The sequence below is a fragment of the Littorina saxatilis genome, linkage group LG5 (genome assembly GCF_037325665.1).
Source record: "Littorina saxatilis isolate snail1 linkage group LG5, US_GU_Lsax_2.0, whole genome shotgun sequence".
Classification (NCBI taxonomy): domain Eukaryota; kingdom Metazoa; phylum Mollusca; class Gastropoda; order Littorinimorpha; family Littorinidae; genus Littorina; species Littorina saxatilis.
The window spans coordinates 14,707,290-14,732,808 of record NC_090249.1 but is presented as its reverse complement, the minus strand read 5'-3'; the positions used below and the strand labels follow the sequence as shown (position 1 = coordinate 14,732,808).

General features: G+C 41.1%; 1 protein-coding gene across 4 annotated transcripts in view; it reads right to left on the bottom strand.

Annotated features, from left to right (window-relative positions):
• LOC138966374 (KH domain-containing, RNA-binding, signal transduction-associated protein 2-like) overlaps window positions 1-24,800 on the bottom strand; it is a 29,574-nt gene extending 4,774 nt beyond the window's left edge. For 2 of the 4 annotated variants that reach the window (XR_011455678.1, XM_070338588.1), the window contains exons 1-9: window positions 24,581-24,763; window positions 19,288-19,415; window positions 18,206-18,322; window positions 10,171-10,317; window positions 9,462-9,586; window positions 7,166-7,346; window positions 6,594-6,685; window positions 6,240-6,287; window positions 5,528-5,622 (exon numbers count right to left, since the gene is read on the bottom strand). Coding sequence is in view for 3 of the 4 variants with exons in the window: in XM_070338588.1 (XP_070194689.1) it covers window positions 5,528-5,622; window positions 6,240-6,287; window positions 6,594-6,685; window positions 7,166-7,346; window positions 9,462-9,586; window positions 10,171-10,317; window positions 18,206-18,322; window positions 19,288-19,415; window positions 24,581-24,671 (1,024 nt within the window). In the remaining variant the exon portion in view is untranslated. Of the gene's footprint in view, window positions 1-5,527; window positions 5,623-6,239; window positions 6,288-6,593; window positions 6,686-7,165; window positions 7,347-9,461; window positions 9,587-10,170; window positions 10,318-18,205; window positions 18,323-19,287; window positions 19,416-24,580 lie in introns of all 4 variants that reach the window. The other 2 variants (XM_070338590.1, XM_070338589.1) reach the window with 2 other exon arrangements.
• Window positions 24,801-25,519: the final 719 nt, after the last annotated feature.

Here is a 25,519-nt window from a genome sequence, read left to right as displayed (position 1 = left end):
ACGACAGCCTGCAAACTGTTTCTGTTCAGCCAGTACTACATGGTCAACTTCATAATGTGAGGCAATGCAAATACGCATGTAAAGATGGAGAAATGTATGCATGTCACAGAGACTGGAGACTGATGAAGACACAGGCGTCTCTATCAGCACTATGGTCCTGTATTTCTCTCAGGCCGAACAGAAGTGAGAGGCAGGCAGGAACACTGAAAGACACAGTGACCTGAACTGCACTCAAGCACGACAGCCTGCAAACTGTTTCTGTTTAGCCAGTGCGATGCGGTTAGAATCTGTAATGTGAGGTAATGCAGTCAGCCAAGGAACTATGGACCAGTAAAAAATAGGTATGGTGCACACTTTTAAAAAGCTTGTCAATAGCTATGCCACAAGAAAAATTGAAATACAACTGACACATTAGAAAATGATGTCATCTGATAGAACATTTGTGCCTGATTACAAAACAGTGTGTTTTGTGATAATCAGAGAAGAACTTCCAGAGATATGATGCTTAGAAGTCGGGAAATTTTGTCGGATTTTGACGCAGCCCCTTTAGTCTTGTTATGAAGAAACACCACGGTATCCGTTTTTTTGGACAATTTTTGTACTCAATGAATGATAGGAAGTGCCACAAGTAAGTTATAACAACCAAATTTTGAGTTCTGAAGTGTTTTGAGGTGGCGCATGCAATGACAAATGTTCTAAGGTACTACGAGATAATATGTCAGTGTTTAATTAGCATAAATTAACAAAATTAACGATTTCTTCCAAATAAATCAACAAAAAAAACCCAGAATTTTAGTTTTGAACAAAGATCACACAAATCGTTTGTTGTAGCATTGAACATTATAGAAAAAAAATCTGAACAACGTCATTAATAGCCATAAATTATGCTAATTAAGCAGGCTAATCAAAGCACTTAGTGAATCACAGGAAAGGCTTACAAAATCCATGTAATTAAAAAAAATACACTCACTCAAGTCGAAAAAAATCTAATAGAACATTATCTGAGCCTGTATTTGAGTTATAAAATGTTTTTGATGTTACTAATTAGCACAAATCGGCTGTCTTTCTTTATTTGGTGTTCAATGTCGTTTTCAACAAATCGGCTGTGTAATTAATATTTCAAAACTGATCTCGGGAACAAATTAGCACTACTAAACAGGGCAAATAAACCACATTGGTGAAGATAATCTTAAAGAACGCAGGTTGAATCACACAAAACACGGTAATCAGGCAAAGTAATTAAAAGAGAAAAAAGAATTAAATAGAAATGAACAATTTCATTAAAATTCTCACACCACCCGGCCCCCATACTTTTATTAATTGAACCTGAAGAATGATATTAATCATTTCTGAAAGTATAGTGTTATCTCAGGGGCCGGGTAGTACAGAGCAGAAATAAGTACAGTGGAATAACAAAAGCCAAATAATTAGAAAAACCTTTTCACAGACCGGGGCCAGGCCGTGTCATGCATGAAAGCTTGATCGGTTGTCCCCGTCTCGACACAACTGTGCAGATTTTAGTCACGCAAATTGTATCCAAGCATTTTCCTTGTAAATACTGATGTTACCTGGTATTTCCACAGAAGAGGGAAGCAAAACCCATTGATTGCATAAAGAAAACCGACAGATAAAAAGCCGGCGCGACTTGTTTGCAGCCAAGTTTAAAACACCTAAAAATAGCCATGAATCACATGGTCATTCACAGATCAAACCTGAAACTCACTCGGCACAAGAGTATGGGGGGGGGGGGGGGGGGTTGTGTGTGTTGGGTTATAAAGTTCGTATCACTTGCACATGTGTGTATTTTCAGTGCCGAGCTCAACAGACACATCATGTGTCTAAGGGCTGACCGTGGGAAAGAATCGAAAACTGAAAATGGGATCCTTATGAGAGATGACGCCTGAAGGGAACAAAGGTTTTCCAAGCTTTTTTTTTTATTTCCAAAGTGTACGACACCCCCTCTGGCCGGCCGGGATCGGCTGGGTCACTGAAAGCGGGTCGGCCTGAAGAGGATTTGGCATAGCTAGTGTCAAGAAAACTCTCCCAGCCAGGAAACAAAAAAATATCCCACAGCAAAGATTCTTCAGCTTCAAGGCAACAACATAACTAGACTTCATAAAAGACAGACTAGATGAAATACATATTCCAAGACAGAGACATGCAAGTGTGTAACAGAGACTGGAGACTGATGAAGACAAAGGCGTCTCTATCAGCACTATGGTCCTGTATTTCTCTCAGGCCAAACAGAAGTGAGAGGCAGACAGGAACACTGAAAGACACAGTGACCTGAACTGCACTCAAGCACGACAGCCTGCAAACTATTTCGGTTTAGCCAGTGCGATGCGGTTAGAATCTGTAATGTGAGGCAATGCCGTCAGCCAAGGAACTATGGACCAGTAAAAAATACTCAGGTATGGTGCACTTTTAAAAAGCTAGTGTCAACAAAACTCCCTCAGCCAGGAAACAAGAAAATATCCCACAGCAAAGATTTTTAAGCTTCAAGGCAACAACATAACTAGACTTCATAAAAGACAGACTAGAATTTTTCTGGTTACGTGTAAGCTCGTTTGCCCATTTGGCTTCCCCACACTATAATACTCAGAGCATAGTCAGCTCACTCTGCTTTTGTTGAGTAGGCATGCTGGGTATTTTCAAGTTTCCATAACCCACCGAACTCTGACATGGATTACAGGATCTTTTCCGTGCGCACGTCGTCTTGTGCTTGCATGTGAGACTATCTTAGATACTGGGTAACACCCGCAAATTGTTGGGGTGCCTCTGTAATTTTGCAATTTACTTCAATCACGCTTTCTGGTGTCTAAATTAGGCAGTGTGGGATCACTGTATATACATTCTAGTATTTAAAAATGACATTTGATTATGTGCAAAGTAAATCATTATTTTATGATAGACGTAGAAACGTTGGAAATAGGTGTCAAAATGGCGCTGAAAAGCGGGACAGAGACCCCACGCATCTTTGTTGAAAGCTGAGGCAAAAATCAGAGCTCTAAAACCGTAAAAGAGCACTTGAAATTGTAAAGTAAGTTCATTTTGAAGTAGGCATTAAAGAAAATGTTTTTTGACTTAGGGTTTCAAGAGAAGCGAAGGGAAAACATGTTGCATAAGGCGAAATTACAACATTTAGTCAAGCTGTCGAACTAACAGAATGAAACTGAACTCACTGCATTTTTACAGCAAGAGCGTATACTCGTAGCATCGTCAGTCCACCGCTCGATGCACAGGCAGTGAAATTGACAAGAAGAGCGGGGTAGTAGTTGCGCTGAGAAGGATAGCACGCTTTTCTTTATCTCTATTCTTTTTAACTTTCTGAGCGTGTTTTTAATCCAAACATATCACATCTAGGATCCGAATATAACATATTTATATGTTTTTGGAATCAGAAAATTATGAAGAATAAAATAAACGTAAATGTGGATCGTTTAAAAATTTTTTTTTTTTTTTTTTACAATTCAGATTTTTAATGACCAAAGTCATTAATTAATTTTTAAGCCACCAAGCTGAAATGCAATACCAAAGTCCGGCCTTCGTCGAAGATTGCTGGGACCAAATTTCAATTAATTTGATTGAAAAATGAGGGTGTGACAGTGCCGCCTCAACTGATACAAAAAGCCGGATATGACGTCAAAGGTATTTATCGAAAAAAAGAAAAAAACGTCAGGGGATATCATTCCCAGGAACTCTCATGTCAAATTTCATAAAGATCGGTCCAGTAGTTTGGTCTGAATCGCTCTACACACACACACACACACAGACAGACACACATACACCACAACCCTTGTCTCGATTCCCCCCTCTACGTTAAAACATTTAGTCAAAACTTGACTAAATGTAAAAAGTACATTCGTTCGTCACATTCGTGTCCAGAGGAGGCCCTCTCACAATCATGAAGACACGTCACCTCACCAGTGTAAACTCATGCTATGTGGGAGTTGAAATCATGTGCAAAATGTCATACTTTCGATTAGCAATCTGCAGTAATGCGCAGATTAATAAATCATTGCACAGGACGCTTTTATCTGGCGTAACTTTCGCTTCGGTTCCGTATGTCACGAACGTGATCGCGGCCTATTTTTGACACTACCAGTCCGAGACGGTTTTCGAAAGCCTTTCCAGTACGCACACATAGCATGCGAGAACGAGGTCAGCTATAAAAATAGCTCAGATCTGACCCGGATGGACTAGAAATTCGGATTGAAAACTGGGTCGTTTCCAGTTTCGTTCCTGTGACGAAACGTGATCTGCACCGTTCTACTGTGTTTTATTTGCGTTTTGCGAAACTGCTGGACCCAACATATGGTAAGTAAATAATAATTCAATGTTGTATGAATAGTTTCAATCAGTATTTGAAGCCGATGGCGCATATTGCTTGAAATAAGCGACGATTTTGAACATGACTGCCCTTCGGCACTGCAGCTTTCTGTGTTTCCAGTGTGACGAACAATGCACAATCGGATGCGTGCACGATTCATTGCTTGCTACCCTCAATAAATTTCATTGAATAGTTCGTAGTTTGTGATATGCTGATCAGAAGTTGATAAAACTTTATTTGGTTTGAATGGCGCGATGTTTATTTTGTTGTCCAGTGTGAGCATGTAGACATTAAAGATACAAACAATATTGACAATAGTTTCCACGTTACTTACACTATGGTGTCCCATTACTTACATCATGTTTAATGCATGTACACTTCATCATTTATTCTTCCAAGAATGCAATTTCTCACAAAAGAAGCTTTTACTAGCCTTGTCCAAAGCAACAACAAATTAAATAGTTTCACCTTAGCCTACCCTTTCAGCTGATTTGACTGGCGATTGTAATGATGTAAGTAACGGTTTCCAGTTTTCGCGCAGATGTGTCAATTTCAATTGCAGGAATTTTCTTCTCTTTTTTTAACAAAACATCAATAGGGTCATATGCTTTATTCATAATCCACAATTTAGCCCATTTGTTCTTCATCCTTTGTGAAAATAGTGCAAACTGGACACCATGTTACCAACATCATAAAAGTTGTCTTCATTACTTTACCATCCTCTAGCGATGTAAGTACTGATAATTTTCACAAGATTTTTCGGTATCATATACACAGGGACCTGCTCTTTATTATATAAACCATTTCATCAGTTTTTCTGCAAAATTTATTTTTTAAACTTGTGTCCCACCCCTGTTTCCCAGTATCTGAGATGGTCTCACGTACACACCAGCAGGTCTGCAAGTAAGTTGACCTGGGAGATCAGAAAAATCTCCACTCTTAACCCACCAGGCGGCAGCGACCGGGATTCGAACTCAGGACCTCCCGATTAGGAGGCCAACGTCTTAGCACCATGCCACTGTGCCCGTCTGATCTAACAGCAAACGACAAGAAGAAGAAGAAGAACCAATGAAAGTAATATTTCTAAAACTCCTGAAGTTGAAATCGATGAAGAAAAAAGTTCTGTTTTTTGTCGTGTGCAGCATACATATGCCGCTTTTACCAGGATCTTGAAGATCATGCACATCATCCTTTTACCATAATCGTTGTAGCTGCTGTAGTCATCATATGCCGCCGAGCTCTGCCCTCCACTGCCGCCGTAACCGCCGCTGCTGCCATAATACTGTCCGTCACTGTTGGGTGCAAAAGCATTGACGTCCATTATTAAGTGATAAAACTTTCAGTTTTTAAGTAGAGCGGAACCTGCTTATCACGACCACCCAAGGGTTCAACCAAACGTGGTCATTGTAGAGAGGTGTTTGCAATGGAATTGTGAATTAAATAGGAAAAATAATTGTTGGGGAGCCTTTGAGGTGGTCGTAATAGGCAGGTGTTTGTTACTGAGAGGTGGTCGCCAGGACAAGTTCAACTGTTCATATTCCCACCCCCCTACAACCACACGTACGTAGAGGAATACATGTCAAAACACCAAAATTCCATGGACATTCAACACGAGGACAAGCCCAATGGTGCCAGTGCAGAAGTTAGGTCTAACATAAAAGACAATGTTATAAGGTCAAATGCTTCAAAGTTCATTTGTACTGCTTTTTAACTGCCTACCATTTTTTTTTTTTTAAACCATCAATCCCATGGAATGATCGTTACAATCGCCTGGTTCATCTTCTGGGACTCACCGCTGGCCTTAGTGTAATTAAACTGCTGAAATTCAAGCTTCAGACATTACCACACGCACACTTGACAAGTACACACAAAATTTCTACCAGGAAATTTAAACAAACTAGACACATACCCTTGTCCGCCGCTGTAACTGGATTCCCCGTAGCCTCTGCTGTCATACCTTTCGAACAAGTACACAAAACATTACTATCAGGAAATTCCAACATGCCATACACATACCCTTGTCCACTGCTGTAACTGGATTCCCTGCAGCCTCTGCTGTCAAGCAAGCACACAAAACATCATTCATACCATCAATACCATGGGATGACCGTTACAATCGCCTGGTTCATCTTCAGACACACTGCTTTTTTTTATTATAAACTATGATCAAACTGCTGGATTTTAAGCTTCAGTCACAAAAGCACACACCCAAGACAAGTACATAAACCATTACAATATATATTTTTAAAATGCAGACACCTACCCTTGTCCGCCACTGTAACTGGATTCCCCATAGCCTCTGCTCTCATAGCCATCATCATAGCCACTGTTGCCACCACGCTGCGAATAGCCGGACTGATCCAAGTCAGCCGAGAGAAGAATGAGGTCAATCCAAGGGAAAATCATAAATGTAACAACACTATCTTTCTTTAGTCTAGGTTTGCTGGTTCAATGCAAACTTTATTTGTCTGTTTATAAATAACATGCCTACAAGTTAGACTGCTCACGCATTTTCAGCCAGTAATTCTTTCGTATCTAATGCACCTACAATAAACATTTCTCACGAATCAGAACATTATGAAAAGTTAACTTCAACTTGAAAGCCTTTCCAAAACACAATCCTTCTGCAAGGAAACCAGTTTTAAGACTTCCAAAAAAATCTTAGAAAAGGATGACTCTGAAGCAAGCTCAGGGTGTTACAATAGAGGCAAATTGACAAGACTTCCTGAAGAGAAATTGTTTCTAATCAAGCAATTAAAACCACGGGTCCAGAAATGGAGAATCTGATCAAAAAGGTTACACTTGACTGTCAAAAATCAAAGCAGAGACACTTACAGAGTAGTCATCGTAGCTGGAAGCTGCCGGTGGGGGAGGAGGAGCACCACGACCTCTGGAAGCACCGCGCACAGGGGCACCAGCACCACGAGGAGCGCCACCAGCACCGCGGGGAGCACCACGAGGAGCTCCTCGAGGTGCACCACCACGGGGAGCACCACGCACCGGGGGTGGGGCACCTCTGGTGACAAGAACGCATATATTTATTAATTCTGCCTCTTCTTCTAGTCATGATGACTGGCATCTCAACTTACATAATTAAACAGCATATAAATTTATAAGCAACAATTGGTATTGTGACTCTTCCCATGCTGAATGCCGCTTTGAAGAAAACTCAAAATAAAGCAAACCAAAATTTAAAGTTTCAAAAGTAAACTTTGATTTAATTAATATACTTACCAACTCACATAGACAGGGCCTCACATCCACGTCGGACATCGGACATATGAGGATATTTTTTTCAAATGTCCTATACATTTTTCATGCAGGAGGACAAATGTCCTATTGTTTTTGTCACAAAGTGGTCAATGTCCGATTATTCTATCATTTGATCCGGACATCGTCAGTACTTCTCAATTTACAGTAGTTTGAATGCTAATTTATCAATGTACATGTATTGCGAAGCGATGTGTAGCAGACGAAATTAGACACTTTGTGCCTCTTGTACCAAAGAGTTTCCAAGGCTCGCAACTCGGAATGCTCGAAGCCAGTTGAGAGTTGCCTCCCTTCGCGCTTTCCCCGAAAATAACAAACATGCCGCCTAAACGAAAACTGATCCCAGAAAAGGGACAGAAGAAATTACACTTCAAGTCCCTTCCCTCATCATCTGTCAGTAGCACGGAAACTGAGCTTCCTCCAGCCCCAGAGCAGTTAGAGCCCGATCGCCCAGGTGAGAATGTCGATCGCGATAGTCAAACATCGGAGCCGAAGAAAGACACTATACCCCCTCCCTCACCCCCACGCGTAACTTCGTCTCAAGCTTGATGCGTGTGTACCTGGAGGGGCCAAAGGATGACATTCACAAGTCACAGTGGGTGGTGAAGGTTGTTGAAAAGTGGACATCCACGAGGAAGCGAATGCTCTTCAGCAAAAGAAAGGAACCAACACAGTAGTTGAAGTTCAGAGACAGAAACACTGCACTGACTCGATGTAATTTATTTTATATTTTCTGTTACCTTTTTGCCAAGAAAAGTATTTTTGTTCTTTTACCCTCGTGCCAAGAAACTAGTCAAGTTTAATTATATTTACGTTTTGTTACGAGAAAAAAATGTCCTATTGATTTCTTTTTGTTCAGGACAAATGTCCTATCACTTTTACATTGGCCAGGACATTTGTCCTATGCTACCTCTCATGGATGTGAGGCCCTGCATAGATAGCAATGACTTCGTTTGGTTGCTATGGGGAGATAACTCTAAAACAAGAAGGGCAAAGCCCATACAACTCACATGATTGACCTTGACATGACCTTGACCTTCAGGGTCAAGGTCAAATGACTAAACCTAGCAATGACATACACTAAGAACTGCTTTACACATTTTTCCTACCAAAATACATGTGACCTTGACCCAACCTTGACCGTCACTGTGACCCAAGGTCAAGGTCATCCAAGGTCATGCAACACAAAGCTGTTAATTCAAGACATAGGAAGTACAATGGTGCTTATTGGCTCTTTCTACCATGAGATATGGTCACTTTTAGTGGTTCACTACCTGATTTTGGTCACATTTCATAAGGGTCAAAGTGACCTTGACCTTGATCATATGTGACCAAATGTGTCTCATGATGAAAGCATAACATGTGCCCCACATAATTTTTAAGTTTGAAACAGTTATCTTCCATAGTTCAGGGTCAAGGTCACTTCAAAATATGTATACAATATAACTTTGAAGAGCTGTGACCTTGACCTTGAAGCAAGGTAAACCAAACTGGTATCATAAGATGGGGCTTATTTTGCCCTATATATCATATATAGGTGAGGTTATTCAATCTCAAAAACTTCAGAGAAAATGGGGAAAATAGCTGTTTTTTAGACAACATTTATGGCCCCTGCGACCTTGACCTTGAAGCAAGGTCAAGATGCTATGTATGTTTTTTGGGGCCTTGTCATCATACACCATCTTGCCAAATTTGGTACTGATAGACTGAATAGTGTCCAAGAAATATCCAACGTTAAAGTTTTCCGGACGTCCGGACGGACGGGGGGGACGGACGGACGGACGGACGACTCGGGTGAGTACATAGACTCACTTTGGCTTCGCATGCGAGTCAAAAAGGAGAAGAAATTTAAGCCACATACCGTCCAGCAGGCCCTCCTCGAGCACCTCGGAAACCACCACGCCCCCCATGAGGTGGAGGAGGAGCATCAGCAGTCAGGTACATCATTTCCTGCATCTGTTGCTGGCGGATGTCATCATTGCCCTCCTAAAAAAACACCTTCATTAATACTCGTTCTCCATATAAATGAACTTTAGAGAGTAGACTTCTTTTCTTTTACACACTGTTCATGTGAACTCTGGATACTTGGGGACTCTTTTCGCTTTATATATTGGCCCTTGTATGTTGCTTGCTGCCCACATCCTACATTCAGACACAAGTCTACCGAGCAACAGGTGAAAAGCTGAATCTGAAATTAACTGTAAATAACTAACTGATAGGGCAAGCTCTCAATAGAGAAAGATGACTTTCAAACAGTGACTCAACAGCAGGACTCTAGACGTTCGCAAGAACCCAGTCCTCTACGGAAGAAGAACCACCCATCCTACATGCTGGCTGACAAGAAATTTTCCATAGTAGAGAATGACACACACATAACTCAAAACTACTTGATTCAAAGGGGAACTAGAAATTAAAAAAAACAACTTAGCTGTATAGGTTAACACTTTCATGGGTCAAGAGAGATCAATCATGGATAAAACTTGATTCCACACAAATTAGCAGGAAAATGCATTAATTCTGGACACCAGACAGTAACAGTTTGTGGAAATCTCTTGCTATGTTTTACTTACTGGAACAAGGAACTTTTTCAGTTCACAAACTGCATGTGAAAGTCTTCTGTAGCCATCTGACACTTCTGCGAAGGCTTCAACATAGACGTGCAACTCGTCAGTCAAATGTGCATACTTGGTACCACCTTCCTTTCGCAGTTCATCTTCCTGAAATGAAAACAGTTCATGCAAGTATAAACATATTTTGTCAACAATTCATATAGTGCTCATCAGCAATGCTTTTCACTCAAAAGACCATATCACGAAAAAACAAACAAACACCCAAGCTGATAACATAGCTGCCAACTTTTCCCAGATAAAAATAGGGAGGAATGAGCATCTCGGCGCTTTGCGCCGAGCCGACGGCGCAAAGCGCCTAGAATGCTAGGGGGGTCCCGGACATTTTTTTGATAAAAAGGATGCAAAATGGTGCTTTTGTTTGTTTATTTGTTGCTTAACGTCCAGCCGACTACGCAGAGCCATATCAGGACGAGGAAGGGGGGAATGAAGGGGGCCACTTGTCAAGCGATTCCTGTTTACAAATGCACTAACCCATTACTTGTGTCCCAGCAGGCTTTAGTAAAACTAAATTAATACCTACTGGAAGATTACCAGTTTCCAGTATGTTAAAATAGGCTTAACCTATCTACTGCTGGACTTACATCAGAACACTAACAGATTAAACTATACATGAATCGCGAGACAAGCGGCAAGAGAAGAGATTTTTGGAAAAAATACAGGTGAATGAGCAAGAAGGCAGAAAAAAGAAAGGAATTCATGAAGAAAAAGAGAGCATGACAGGAAAGAGGAACCAAAAATCTACCTAACAGCAAACTAGAAAGCTCCTGCGGTTCCAAAAACAGGAGGGGCCTTTAATTTCATAGGGAGCAAAATGGTGCAATCTGGTGCATTCTGAGGATTATAATTGCCAGTTTCTGGCAGCAAATTTTGTCACAAAAAAGGAAGAATGAGCTGGAGAGAGAGTAGATGTAGTGACTTACCAATGCACGTCAAGCTTCCTTCTACAGTATTTCATACTTCTTGACACTCACATCTTCCAATTGTGTGTGGCCAGGGAAGATATCTTTTGCTATCACGGTTCACAACAGCACCAAAATCATAGTTCATGTTAGTTACTTCCTTGAGTTTATTTCACAATCCAAAAGTCACAACACACTACACCTTCCAGGGGTATGAAGGAGATTGCTGTTGCCATCACAGTTCACAACAGCATAACTGGCACGGATCAGCGTTCATAGTTCGAACATCGACGTCTGAAGCGAACAGTTGGGTAATCTTTCTCGTCTTCTCGACGGCTGTCCCTCGGTTCCGTTCATGTTTTGCTGTTCTTGAATGAGCTTCAATATCCCTCCGGACTCCATGTCCGATGCCGATATATCTTTGCGGCACTTGGTGCAAAACGCGAAATGTATGCCGCGTCTTGTCGATTCGGAGATGAAGTCATACTCTTGTTTGTAACTCTTGAAATTTTACAAGAACTTTCGGGCCGACTTTCAGCCGCTGGACCGTTGTTTTCTTCATTTTGTGGTCATCTGCTGCTGCTTCTTCTGCTTCTCATCCACATTCGACTGAAGCGCATGCGACAGCCACAAATCTCGCCTATTCTTGTTTAGTTTCGATTTTGATCACAGCGTTTGTGTGATGAAGCCTCGCGCTGAACGAGAGTTCAGAAGTGAAACTACGCCGAGTACAGGCGCTTGAAAATACACTCCAGTCATTATATAACTATACTCGAAAAATTTTTTAATCGGGAAACTTTTGCACTATTCGGGAAAATCCGGGACTGGACATAAAATCGGGAATTTCCCGGTTTTCTGGGGAGGGTTGGCAGCTATGTGATAAGTGCAGAGCAGCAACCTCTGCCAGTGATGTACATTTTAGTCGGTCTCCGGTCTCTGACCGATCCAATTTCCCCAGGACCTATAGCTTTAACCCCAGCAGGACACAGGTCCGATTAAGGGCAGACACCACAGTGAAAAAAGTGATTTTTTTGTTCCCTGGTCATTTCGGTTTTCTTTCTGATTCTGAATTTTGAACCTCTTCTGGTTACTCTGATGTACTGATTTTAGATCAGAATTAATCATAAACGGTCAAAACGGCTAAATGAACAATGTATGTGTATGCAATTGTGTATTGAACAAACACAAAACAGCAAAAAAATGCGTATGTTTGAGAGGTGAATGTGAGTCAAACACATCGTCAACGGTGGTCACGTTAGCATGACTGGAATGAGTTGTCTTTTCTTTGCTACAATCAGTTCATACAGCGGACAACGGGAATTTCCGTTTACAGATTTCGCGCCGTTAGTAACAGCAACAAGAAGACATTCCAATGAGCCGAAGACAACCGATGAAGATTCCGGGAGATTCCGTGTGAAAATGTTTGTCTACTGACCAATCGAATCGCGGATATTAAACTTCGTTTATGCTCGGTCTCGTTCGGTTCGATTCGGCCTTCCCAGAATGCAATATTCTTGATTTCCGCCAGGTCTCGCCAAAGGCGATGTGAAACATCTACAGCTGCGATTTTCCTTGGATATCTTTGTGGAAACTTCAGTTTATCACACGTTTTGCCCCGATTTCAGTGCTTGACACGCAAAGGAGATAATTATCGACTAAAATCAGATCAGTTGCAGAGGCTGGCGTGACAGAAGTTTAAAAAGAAAGTGCGAGTCGATAGTGTCGTCTGCTATTGGTATTGCTACGAACGAATCGGAAGATCAAGTTTGTGCATTCTTCTTCGTCCAGAATGAAAATTGGCTGGAAACTATGCTGCTTCCCTTGCAACAGCTGAGATGGAGCAAGAAATCACCACCGGTGGTGTACGTTTGAAGCACGTTGCCATGAGTGTTTTGAGCCACGACTTATTTTAGAGTTGCGGAGCGGAATGCGTACGGCAAAAAGGACAACACGGACTGACGGAGTTTGCCATTTATGGCAACGAGAAGGCAGACCCTATATCTTTTCTCTTGAAAAAAGCAAATAAACTGCTTAGAAAAAGAACAATCAATACAAAAATGACTATGTTCAGCCATGGTGCAACTTGCATCTCCTGGGAAATCTGGTGCAGTGAATACTAGCCCAAGCAGAGCAGGGAAGATTCCAAGCAGCTGATAAGCAAGATGGTAGTAGGTATGTATTTTTTTCTTCTTTTGACAAACATGTAGAAGTTTATATATTTGTTTGGTTATGTGTGTGTGTGTGTGTGTGTGTGTGTGTGTGTGTGTGTGTGTGTGTGACTGTTTTATGCTGAAGAACAGAATCTAAGTAACAACACCCTGATGCAAAGAAACTGAATAGGATGCAAATTTAGTCAGTTATGTGCTGCTACTGTGAAGCTTGGTTGTCACAAGGTTTGTCAGTGTTGGGGCAAAACATCTGTTCTTTCCTCATTTATTTTCTCGAGCATATTATATATAGCTTGCTCCTGTGATCACAGTTTTCTTGTGGCTCAAACAAACATGCATTCACATGGCCCAGTGAGTGAACATTGCTTGTGGTCATACGTCCCATGCAGACCATATGGTTTCTGCATGCAATGTATGTGCAATAGCTGTAAACCAGATCAGCACTGCCTAATAGTACCATTCACATGATTTGTCAACATCTTTTTGTTCACTGCTTGACTATCAGCACTGACATATGCATGCGCCCAAATATCGTGTTACCATGTATCACAATATTACAATACCTTTTTTCAAATGTGTGTGTAAGGGGGGGGGGGGGGGGGGGGGGGGGTCATTGTTGGGAAAATGTGAATAGCAGTATTTGAGTTTGTCATAGACATATATTAATTTTGAATTTATGTTGTCTCTACAGATGCAGAAGCTGGAGAGGAGCTTCCAAAGTACCCATGGCATTGCAAGGCAATTCACAGAAGTCAACCCAAATATTGTAGTATAGAAAGTAAAGGACACTGTCATATGACTCCCTGATTATTCAAAGCAAGTCCAAAAGAGGTCCAAGATAAAAGGCTTCACTGATAACAAGTTGGGAGTTATGGATGGGCATACTTTACGCAGCGTGAACATAACGGATGAGAGTTGATCATTGTGACCTTCGAACAGTTTCCTTGGTGCTTGCAGAACACTGGGTGTTGTTATTTTAAATTTTGTTGAATTTAGTTTCTGTTTTTCTTGTGGAACCAAGCAAGACTTGTTGTTTTGTTAGTGTTGTTTTGTTACATGTTTCATAAACGTTTGTGTACAAAAAATACATTTTCTTCGCGTTTTGTGTATTTTCTCAAAACTACTTTTTTGTCACTTCAAAAGCCTAAGGCTTTTTTTCTTATGAACTTGCGTTGTTGAAACTTTGCATACATCTTGAGTGTGTTATTTTGCAGAAACTGATAGTGATTTCTTGAAAAAAATATTTATTGAGAAGTTATACCGTTTTGGGGGGCGTTTTTTCATGAAACTCAACATCACTCACTTTCATCACTGATATTTTTTAAATGACTTGAGATATCAAAAAACGACTCTATCAGTTTCTCGGCATTGTGCTAAAGTATAAATAACAAGCATCAAAACAAAATTTCATGCAGTTTTAAAAAAGCCTTAGGGTTTTAAAAAGGGGCAGTTTGGCGGCCATCTTGGATTGCTACCATGGCAACCGATGGTCCAAATTTTTATTTTTTTTCATTTTCTCAGGAGATGGACTGAGTACTTAAATTCTGAAACATTTGTTGACCCAAGAGTTAAGAAACAAAAAAAATCACTTTTAACACCAGTGCCTCCCCTTAACCTACAGAAGAAGTGGTCAAGGGTCCGATCGTTTTTGACAATGAAGCGGACATGCGGACTGTTCAATTTTCAAGAGGAAAGCTTGTTTCGGTTTTGCCAAGCGAAAGTATGCACTGCGTGTGACTAGTTTGTTGAGTGAACGAGGCACCATATGGGATCTGCAGGGTTCCTGCAGGGCAGAGCTGATACAATTCAAGGAGTTTTCAAGGACATTTCCAGGACCAAATAAATGCTTTTCAAGGACATGATTTTCCCCAAATTAATGCAAAGCACCAAGCTTACCTTCAGTTTTTCAAGTCATTAAGTTGCTGGTGAATTTCTATTAGTCATTCCGTAGTTGTTTCCCTTGCCAACTTCCGAGAAGGGAAGCAACTACGGGTGACTAGTAATAGTTCGTCTGCTTTCGTTTTCACTCGATCTTTTATTCTCCCAAAATGTGTACTGTATTTGACGAAAAAAAAGGGGGTTGCATTTTTTTTTTTAAATAAGACAAGCTGCTGACGAAATGTATAGACAACAATTTGGAAAAATCAAGTACTTTTCAATGACTATTTAACAAAACTCTATTTTCAAGCACTTTTCAAGGCCTGGAAAAGGTTTTCCAATTTTCAAGGAGTTTTCCAGGGTTCAAGGACTCTGTACGAATCCTGGATCTGATTCTTTGAATTAATTTATTCTCAAGTTGGATCAAGAAGAAAAAAAGAAAACCGAACCCATATGGTGCCTCGAGTGCATTCATTGGCTCAGCAATAAATCGTTAAACCAATGGGAACCACCCGTGCATGTTCGCACATGCGCAAGGCATTACTTTGTCATAATATCCGGAACAAGAAGAGCAAACGCTCGATCGAGTCACTTTCGCAGTTCTGAATATTATATGAGGCATCAGATGGACAGGAAGAAATTGCTATTCACAACACAATGAGTCACGTTCACATAAAATTTGAGCCCGGTCACTTTTATAGTTTCCGAGAAAAGCCCAACGTTAAGTTGTGTGTTGCCGAACAGAAAAGGCTAGTTATCTCCCTTGTTTTTCTGATAACGTTCGTAAAAGGCTACAGATGTAAATACTTTGATGTAAAGAATAATCCTACAAAGTTTCAATCACATCCGATGAACTTTGTCAAAGATATAAAATGTCTAATTTTTCCTTTGACGCTGACCTGTGACCTTGAAAAAGGTCAAAGGTCAACGAAACCATCGTTAAAGTGTAGAGGTCATTGGAGGTCACGACTAAACAAAATATGAGCCCGATCGCTTTGATAGTTTCCGAGAAAAGTCCAACGTTAAGGTGGTGTCTACGGACGGCCGGCCGGACAGACTAACACTGACCGATTACATAGTCACTTTTTCTCAAGTGACTCAAAAACCGTTGTGCGTTCGAGCTTGGTGTGTATGGCTCGAAGAAACCGATTGTGTGTCAAAACCCAGGACATGATCCTGAAAGCAAAACTTGAGGGACCCGCAGAATGGTCAGATGCCTACCTAAAAAACATTGTCGACAGATGGGCAGTGAAAAAAAACCCGACAACTGTTCAAATAACTTTGAAATGTGATTCAATCCATTGAGTATCTAGTCATGACAGTCGCGGAAGGTGGAAGAATTTAAACTGAAAAATCTTTTTAAATGCGGTTTTACGAGTCGTGTTTTTGTCCTATTGAAATTGCAATCTCAGGACACTGTGTCCTATTGCATAGGTGTCAACCTATCATTGGTGTTGCCCTTATATGAGGCCTTCCAAAACCTAATTACACAGCTCAAGACCTTATAAAATTGAACACACCACTTAACAGTTTCGGCTTTACATGTGATAAAGAGGGAATGAAAGTGACGGATCATAGGGAAACTTGTTGCATAACACACTTCAGAGCTGGACACACAAAAGGATTTTACTTGAAATTTGGACGGTTTACTCGAAATTTGCTCTGTGCATGCTCTGATTCTGAAAGTGTTTAGTGGTGTATTGTTTCAAATAATTGAACCTTGAAATGTGGCAGTCTTTACACACACATACACACAGAGAGTATGCCTACCTCATGAAATCGTCCAATACTTTGAAGATTTAAGCGGCTTGTCCAGAAGACAATGCAGGCATATCAAGGAGTCTGCTTTTTGAAGTCTGCCCATCAAACAGTCGAGCAAGGATAACGAGACGCTTTGTGGTGTTTCTGTCGTTGCTCTTGTCGATCATGAGAGTGAATGGGCCATTTTTGCAACTTTCAATCACAGGTTTTGTGTAGGCAGGGGCAAGGCTTTCCTTGATGATCATCGTTGTTTTGGTTCTCTTGCACGCGAAATCTGCTGCAACTTTACTGTCAGGAAACATGGTATGCACCAATTCGGTGAAGTGGTCGGCAACGAGAGGTGCCAAGTTGTGCTCTGCCACGAATTGGCAAAATTGGTAAAATTTCCGCAGATGTGGCATTAGAGCTCACTTCTGGCGCTTTCGCTGGCTTGAAATGTTCTTCCATCGATCGAAAAGATTTCGATTTCGCCACCATGTCTTTGTGCCCACGTGTTGAAAAATGGCTCTTCAGGTCGTAAAATCCAGAGGGACGCACTTTCACATGTTTCCTGCATGGGACACAAAACGAGTAGTCTGGGCCTTCTGATGAAGATTTAATCCATCCAGCGTATGCACCGTTGTTAAAAATTGGGCTCTCCCACTCTTTAAGATGTCGTCCGGATCCACTTTGCGATGTAGTTTTCAGCTTTTTAGCTGGAGGATAACTTTGCGATGCCATGCTTGTTGATCGACGCTTGATAGAATGTACCGGAAACCGGAAGTGATTTATAGGAAGTCAAGTGGAAAAAGAGTGAGTATGCGCAATGACAACGTTTGAGAGTCGTCTGCATGAAAGCGTCGATCGTTGTCTCTCAATCTCCATTGTTATCATTCATTTTAACTTTGCTGTAATTTGTTCTTTTCGCCGTATATTCTTCTTTTGCCCGTATAGATTTTCCTATACACCGTATTGGGTAAAAAATGCATTTTTCCCGTACAGCAATACGGCCAAACCGTATAGGTTGACACCTATGCTATTGATTTTCAGTCTTCAGGACAATTGTCCTAAAGGCTGCTAGAAAAATGTACATCACTGCTCTGCAAAGCAAAAATCTGAACAAATGCAGGCTTTGCAGTGCCTATGAGTATGATGGAGGACATTTTGTTATCACTGTTTAATGATGGCATCAAAATGAGCCCTGGTATACTAAAATTGACAGATTTCAAAACAAAATTACCCCCCAAAAAAACACAAAGAAACGATGCTACTATCAGTATCAATACAAACCTTTGATTTGTCACGCATGGATCCTTTCCCTAAAATGGCCATTTTTGTGCCAGTTTCTTCCTGGAGACGCTTCAATGTGTTGCCTTTGGGACCCAGTAGCTTGCCAACAAAGTTAAACTGCAAGGGAGGAATGAAATCAAAACTGTTAGTACTCGAACAAACAAGAGATAAAATACAGTACATTTGCCGATAGACAGTAAATATTAACCCTTCTTAATCCTCATTAGGAAGTCAATGACAGGCATGGGAATTGAAAAAAAAGTAAAAAAGGCTGAACATTTGTAAGTAATAGCAAAGTCGACGGCGCAAAGCGCCTAGCCCTGCTAGAGGGATTTGGGGGCATTTTGGGCGGAATTTTTTTCTCTCCAAACCCAACTGGTGTAATTTGGTGTCATCTTAGCTCAAAGTTTGCCATTATATTCAGTTTTTAGAACCATTTTTGCCTCCCCCATTTATTTTTTCGGCGGACACTTGCTTTTTCGGTATATAAAAAAAAAAATTCGGCGGAAATTTGCCTTTCGGCGGACAATTCCCATGCCTGCAATGATCAAATTTCATGTTTTTATCTGACCACGGCACAAGCCTATCATCCAACAAGTCATCGCTCCACGTTGTCTCTGTCCATGCCGGCTTGCAACCGGTTGCTTCCCTTTACATATCAAACTGAGCATAGGGTGCGCGCGAAATATATTTTATAATCTAGAGTTCGGCAGGTTATAGAAACACAAAAATACCAAGCGTGCATCGCCCGAAAGTGGCGTAAGACTGCCAAAATGGCGGAGTAAACAACAGTACATTAAAACGGTCATACACGTAAACACCATTGGAGTTTCAGCCCATAGGCATAGATGAAGAAGAAGAGTTTTGTTTCTCTACAGATACCATGAGTGAAAGCAAAAAATAACTAAAGGTAAATTCACATGTATAACCTTAATATAAAGAAGTTCACATAATATATCAACACTAAACTGCGAGACAGCTGATAAAAAGGTCACCAATACCTGTAAGCGTAATTATAAGCATTAGGCTTGCGCATTACAAGTCACACTGTAAAGGTAATAAAATGTTTTAACAATACATACCTTTGGAAATTCGTGAATAGGTATTCTGACTTTGAGGCCGACCTGCTGTGGTTCTTGTGGGTGAACATCGATTAATGCAATAGATCTATTTTCCTTTCTATCTTCTCCTTTTTCCAGGCGCTCAATTTCTGCAATGAGGAAAATATTTTCATGGTCAAAAACTACACACTATTTCTTGAAGTTTGAAACAAGAAGGGCAAAGCCCATACGACTCACATGCTTGACCTTCTGCTTTACACATTTTTCCTTCCAAAATACATGTGACCTTGACCCAAGGTCATCCAAGGTCATGCAACACAAAGCTGTTAATTCAAGACATAGGAAGTACAATGGTGCTTATTGGCTCTTTCTACCATGAGATATGGTCACTTTTAGTGGTTCACTACCTTATTTTGGTCACATTTCATAAGGGTCAAAGTGACCTTGACCTTGATCATATGTGACCAAATGTGTCTCATGATGAAAGCATAACATGTGCCCCACATAATTTTTAAGTTTGAAACAGTTATCTTCCATAGTTCAGGGTCAAGGTCACTTCAAAATATGTATACAATCCAACTTTGAAGAGCTCCTGTGACCTTGACCTTGAAGCAAGGTAAACCAAACTGGTATCAAAAGATGGGGCTTACTTTGCCCTATATATCATGTATAGGTGAGGTATTCAATCTCAAAAACTTCAGAGAAAATGGGAAAAATAGCTGTTTTTTAGACAATATTTATGGCCCCTGCGACCTTGACCTTGAAGCAAGGTCAAGATGCTATGTATGTTTTTTGGGGCCTTGTCATCATACACCATCTTGCCAAATTTGGTACTGATAGACTGAATAGTGTCCAAGAAATATTCAACGTTAAAGTTTTCCGGCCGGCCGGCCGGACGACTCGGGTGAGTACATAGACTCACTTTTGCTTCGCATGTGAGTAAAAAAAAAGCTGCATGCACATTCTGTCTCAAAAATGGTTAAGATTTGGTCGTGGCTTGAGAACTGGCAAGTTGGTAACCACCTCATCAGATCTTGAGCCACACAAGAAAAGTAAAGATCTGCGCTACCCTCTGTACAATGAAAGTAAATGTTGGTACATGCTCAAAATAAGTTGGAACTTCTGTTTGGAGAGCTAGTCGCGAGTGCCTGAGCTCAAGCCCAAGGACTTCGTAACTGACCCGTCAGTTCAGTCTAGAGCCACTCTGCAAAAATTTATTTACAGCCTGAACTGTCGGTTGTGTAAATGTGATCTATCATTTGCCATGTAACTATGTGTCCAACTAACTCCAAAAGAGCGCTAGAACACTTAGTTACTTTGCCTTTTGTTTTGGAAAATAAATTAAGAGTAAAGCCCAAGGAGTTTTAACTCCATTGTTGTTAAAGGCGAACATCGAAAGGAATTATTCTCCTGGAGAGACCTAAACTTGAACCCGTTGTATCAGGGCTTGGTCGATTGATACATAAACCTTTCCCTGGTACCAGACACACGCCGTCCTGAGAAAGGGGGAGCTAACAACCGTCCTGAGAAAGAGAAAGGGGAGATAACTTGTGTCTTACTTACTTACTTACTGCCTTTCACGCCTGGTGGCGTGTAGGGCAGCTGGTTAGAAATTAGAGTATTATTTGTGTAACGCAGCTGGTTAGAAATTAGAGTATTATTTTGTAAAGTGTGTACCAAAAGTTTGTCATGAGCTGGTTTAGGGGCTGTTTAGGGTGTGGGTTGGTTTGATATTTTCCTCCTTGTAGATCAAATCTGTATTCATTTTTGATGTCTTATTTTGTGAAAAGAAACATTCTTGTCATTTATTTATGTATAACTAATAACCGTCTCAGTTTAGCATTGGGAAAAATGTGTCGTAAGGAACAAACTGTCCATATAAGTACAGTAACCATGAACATAGTCAAAATTTTACAGAAACATACAGGAACTGAGGAAGTGCCTCCACATTTTCAAGTAAGCAGCACTTTGCTCGGACGAAAAGTAAAAAGAAAGGGGGAAAGCCAGTGTCAAGACAAATTCCTCCCGATGTTTGCCTTTAAAGGCCGAGGGTCGGGTATAAAAGCAGAGCGGCGCGTGGCACTTCAGTCTAATGTCCAGCCCTTTTCAGGAAACGAGCTCTCACTATATTATTTTCAAAAATACTCGTCTATACCAAACTCAAAAGCACCATTTTTGTCAAGCAAACATTTGAAGGTGTACACCTTCTTCTTCTTCTTCTTCGGCGTTCCAGTAAGGTGTACACCAAACATGCACCCCAAAAAGTGTTTATAGTAACCCCTGGATAACATACTTTCAGAAAAAAAATTCACTCGCCAAATTTGAATTCAAAATCAAACGGCTGTCAGTCGTGGTGGACTGGGCGGAGCTAAAGACACAAGAAAGATAATGTCCACGCACCGCTCATTCCTTTTCGGCAACACACACCCGCCACATAACGTTTACCAGATGTTGTCTGACCCCAAAGTTTCGGTCACTCCGTGCTATTGCAGCCGCCATGGATGCTACATGACACCACTGGCTAATCTGCCTGAGAGCGAAACACTTTCAATAATCGTTCTGTAATTAATAAATCGTTTCAAAGATAGTCTGCACTTTACGAATGTTAGTTTGGTATTTATTACTTTTAAAAAAAAAAAGTGAAACATATTCAAGTTCAACCGAAAAAATGTTTCTTCTTGGGCTGAAAAGGGAAGCTGAAGTTATTTGGTGGATGAATACGATCTTAGGTACCAATGTCTTGAATTTATGGCAGACTTTTCCAGAGAAAATAATTGTATACGCGTTGCTTGATGTTTCCGGTAGAACACCGCGTATCACAGTCATGCACGTTGGAACCAGGCACTCATGACTCATGAAAGACACTTTCTTCCACTTTTTCACACACTAAAACACCATTCTTCAGGCGACTCTGCAGCAAATGTCGCAATCCCTGTCTGTCACAGATATCATATTCATCAACATCCAGCAATAGTGATGCTCTGCAGGGGTCGACACTAACTTATTTGGCCTGGGGCCACACTGGCCCCAAAGATGGAAATTGCTGGGGCAGAAAACAAATCTGGGGCCCACTCTCAGTATTCACGTGCGGCAACGATGCATTGTCTGTTTTTCTTCATCGTACTGAAGCCACGGAAATTCTTTCAACCATTTGACATTGAAATTACGACATTTGACTGCATCGGTCTCCTTTTTTCGTTTCTCTCCACCCTGTTCTTCATCTTCATTTCCATGTCTTTTTACACCAGGGATGTGTCGCCACATTTTGCGTTTGGCATTTGAAGGCGATACTTATCTCTCACGCTAAAGAGCGCAATCTGGGAGTTATTTTCTTTGTGGCATTGTCCTTCGACGATTTCAATTGGTTTTTTTCTTCTTGACTGCGGCATTGATCGTAACGCAAATTTCAGTGACGACTTTGACTGGCGATTTTTAGTGATTGGCTCTGGCATTAGAATTTTCGGTTTGTCATTGTTGGAATTTATCCTGGGGCGGAGTGGGCCCCAAGCTTTGGCAATGTTTGGGGCGGAACACAAAACTCTGGGGCGTTCCGCCCCCCGCCCCCGCTAGTGTCGAACCCTGCTCTATCTAATTAAACATTTATTAGTCACAAAGCTGTTCTCCTCCGGACACGACACCATGCCTTAACTAAATCAAATGCAAGTTTTCGCAATAAATTTCTCCTCTTCCCGCAAATTTTGGTAACCTAAGACAAAACCAAACATGTGGGCTCGAGGAGCGAAACACACGCTCACAGTGCCGTTATGTATCTGGATTTACTGGTTAACCTGAAGCCAACGGTCACAAGCGTAATTAACAAACGCAAACTATATCTTTTGTTCAAAATAAGGGTGTCTAACAAGTCAGTTTCAACTTGTTAGATTCACAGGCTTTACATTTGGCTTATTATGGCAAAGACAATGGTCAATATATTTTCTTTAGAGAATGCAGTCGGTTTGTGTAACAAGGGTTCGACTGTTCCAAAAGCCGGCTAGACTGACCTACTCGTCTTGAAAACGGTACTGACCTTGATACCTTGGGAACTGTAAAACCAAGACACAGAGCTACATTGTGGCGCCAATGTCTTGAGTGAAACATTCAAACATGCATGTATAGAAAGCAGTGACACATTTAACTCTGTAGATGGTCCCTCAAGTTCTTGGCATCCGATTGTTGGTGCGAGTTTCCACTCAGGTTCTGCACCAAGAGAGAGGGTATTTCTACTCTCCAGTCTACAACACGAAGTCAGGTTGACCGGTTGCGTTAGTGCATGGCACTGCATAACTTTCACCATGTGCTCAGTTGCATTGCACAAGTGTACAAATGCGCGCGCGCATGCGACGGCGTGTGCGTGTGTGTGTGCGTGTAATCTGCATTCAGAGGATTTATTGCTAGTGTGAATAAATTGCAACTAATAATGCTTCCAAATAACCATCAGAAAAAAAGGTGAATACCACACGCACACACAACGGGAGTTTACAGAGGTTCACAAGAAAGGCACACACACCAAGGCGAGGTATGCAGTCTGCTGTTGGCTTGTTTAATCAAGCGGAATGCCTTGGCCACGGCATCCACCAGACTAGGTAACTTGAGACCTGTCGGTCACTGAAAATAGGCTCCGCCTATACCCATGGGTATTCTGGCCTGTTGGACCTCCGCCTTTTAAGAGAAGTCTTTGTTGTTGACCTTGGACCCCCCTAAAAATTAAAATTGGGGGTCTCAGGACACTCCAGGTATAGCATTTGTGGGGATCAAAGTGTGTTTTATGTCAAATCTTTCATCTGGGATTGGGAAGACTTAGGGAGGGGAGAGCACCCGCGACTGTCCAAAATTTGCTACAACGTGCACCGCAAGTCCAGCGACATTTTTTTTCCACAGAACTTCACCTTTATTTGACGTACTGGTTTTCACATAGCCCTTGTTTTAAATGGTAAATATACACGCATACAGTCAGTAAATTAATTCAATTGGGGGAACATAACGGATACCGAGGTACAGATAGTAGTAAAAACCCAAGTTACTTTGCTGGTTCTTTGTTATTCTGCAAAGTACAAGCTTCAGCCGAGTCTTTCATTGCGTTGAACAAAATTCAGACTTGTGCAAGCTAAACTATTCTATTAACAACAGGAAACCATGTCGGATGTTCCAAAAAAACACAAAATGCACACATTACAAGCAAACTTTTGCACACAAATTTCAAATTTCTATTTGATTACAATGTCGCAGACATGGCGGACAGACACGGCACGCCGGTCGCATGCACAAAATGGACGATCTGTGCACTGTGTAATAAAATTCTTCTGACTGCGCTTACCTTGTGCCAATAATCGACTTGCGTGAGAATTTGGATCCGTCTTTTGCAGTTCATCTTGTAATTCTTCTTTGTAGCCGTTGATCTGTGCCATTTTGGTAGTCTGTTTTCTCTCCGTACACACACACACTTCTTCTTATAATGAAACGACTTGCTCACAAATGACCACTCCACTTACGAAACAAAATGTAGTCCTTAGCTAAATCAGAAAATACAGCTCCAGTTGAAGGCAAATAATTAGATTATCCAAACAGAGAATATTCAAGTCTAATAAAAACTTTTCTCTCTCAAAAGAACAGCACGTTTGCACTTTCAAGGCATACTATTTCTGGTCGTGGCTTTTTGAAGAACCGGAGTATTATTGCGCAGGAGGACAAGCGACTTCTGCAACAGCTCAATGGGTTACCACGTGGGCCAATGGCAATGGACGGTGTTTGGCATACTGGAGCCAAAAGCAAAATTCTCACTAAATGCTCCAAGAGTAATCGATCTGTGCCAATATTACAATGACCGATGTTATTATCCCCAATCTTTACCCAATTACTTCTGACTTGGTAATAATGTTACACTAAAGAGTCAATTTGGGGCCAATACCGAAGTTTCAACGAGACTGACTTTGAATGTGACGCCGTCAAATTACCCCCTTTATATGACGGTTTATACTCGAGACTGAAATGTTGTTTGCTGGTAAAATGAATGAAGTGAAATTATTTAAGGACGAAAAGCATGTCAGTTTCTTGCATGTGAAGAAAATTGGTCTTCACCCAAAAAATCGATTTCTTCGAAAACGTGTGTTGCGACCCATCTCGTCATCTGCGCTTTTCCGGAAATGACCTGCGCTTTGTTGGAATTCCAACAATGGCCGCCATTGTAAGAATTCCAACTTTGCGCTACGCGATTCTAGAAATGTACCGCGCGTATAGTGAGAATTCTGCTCTTTCT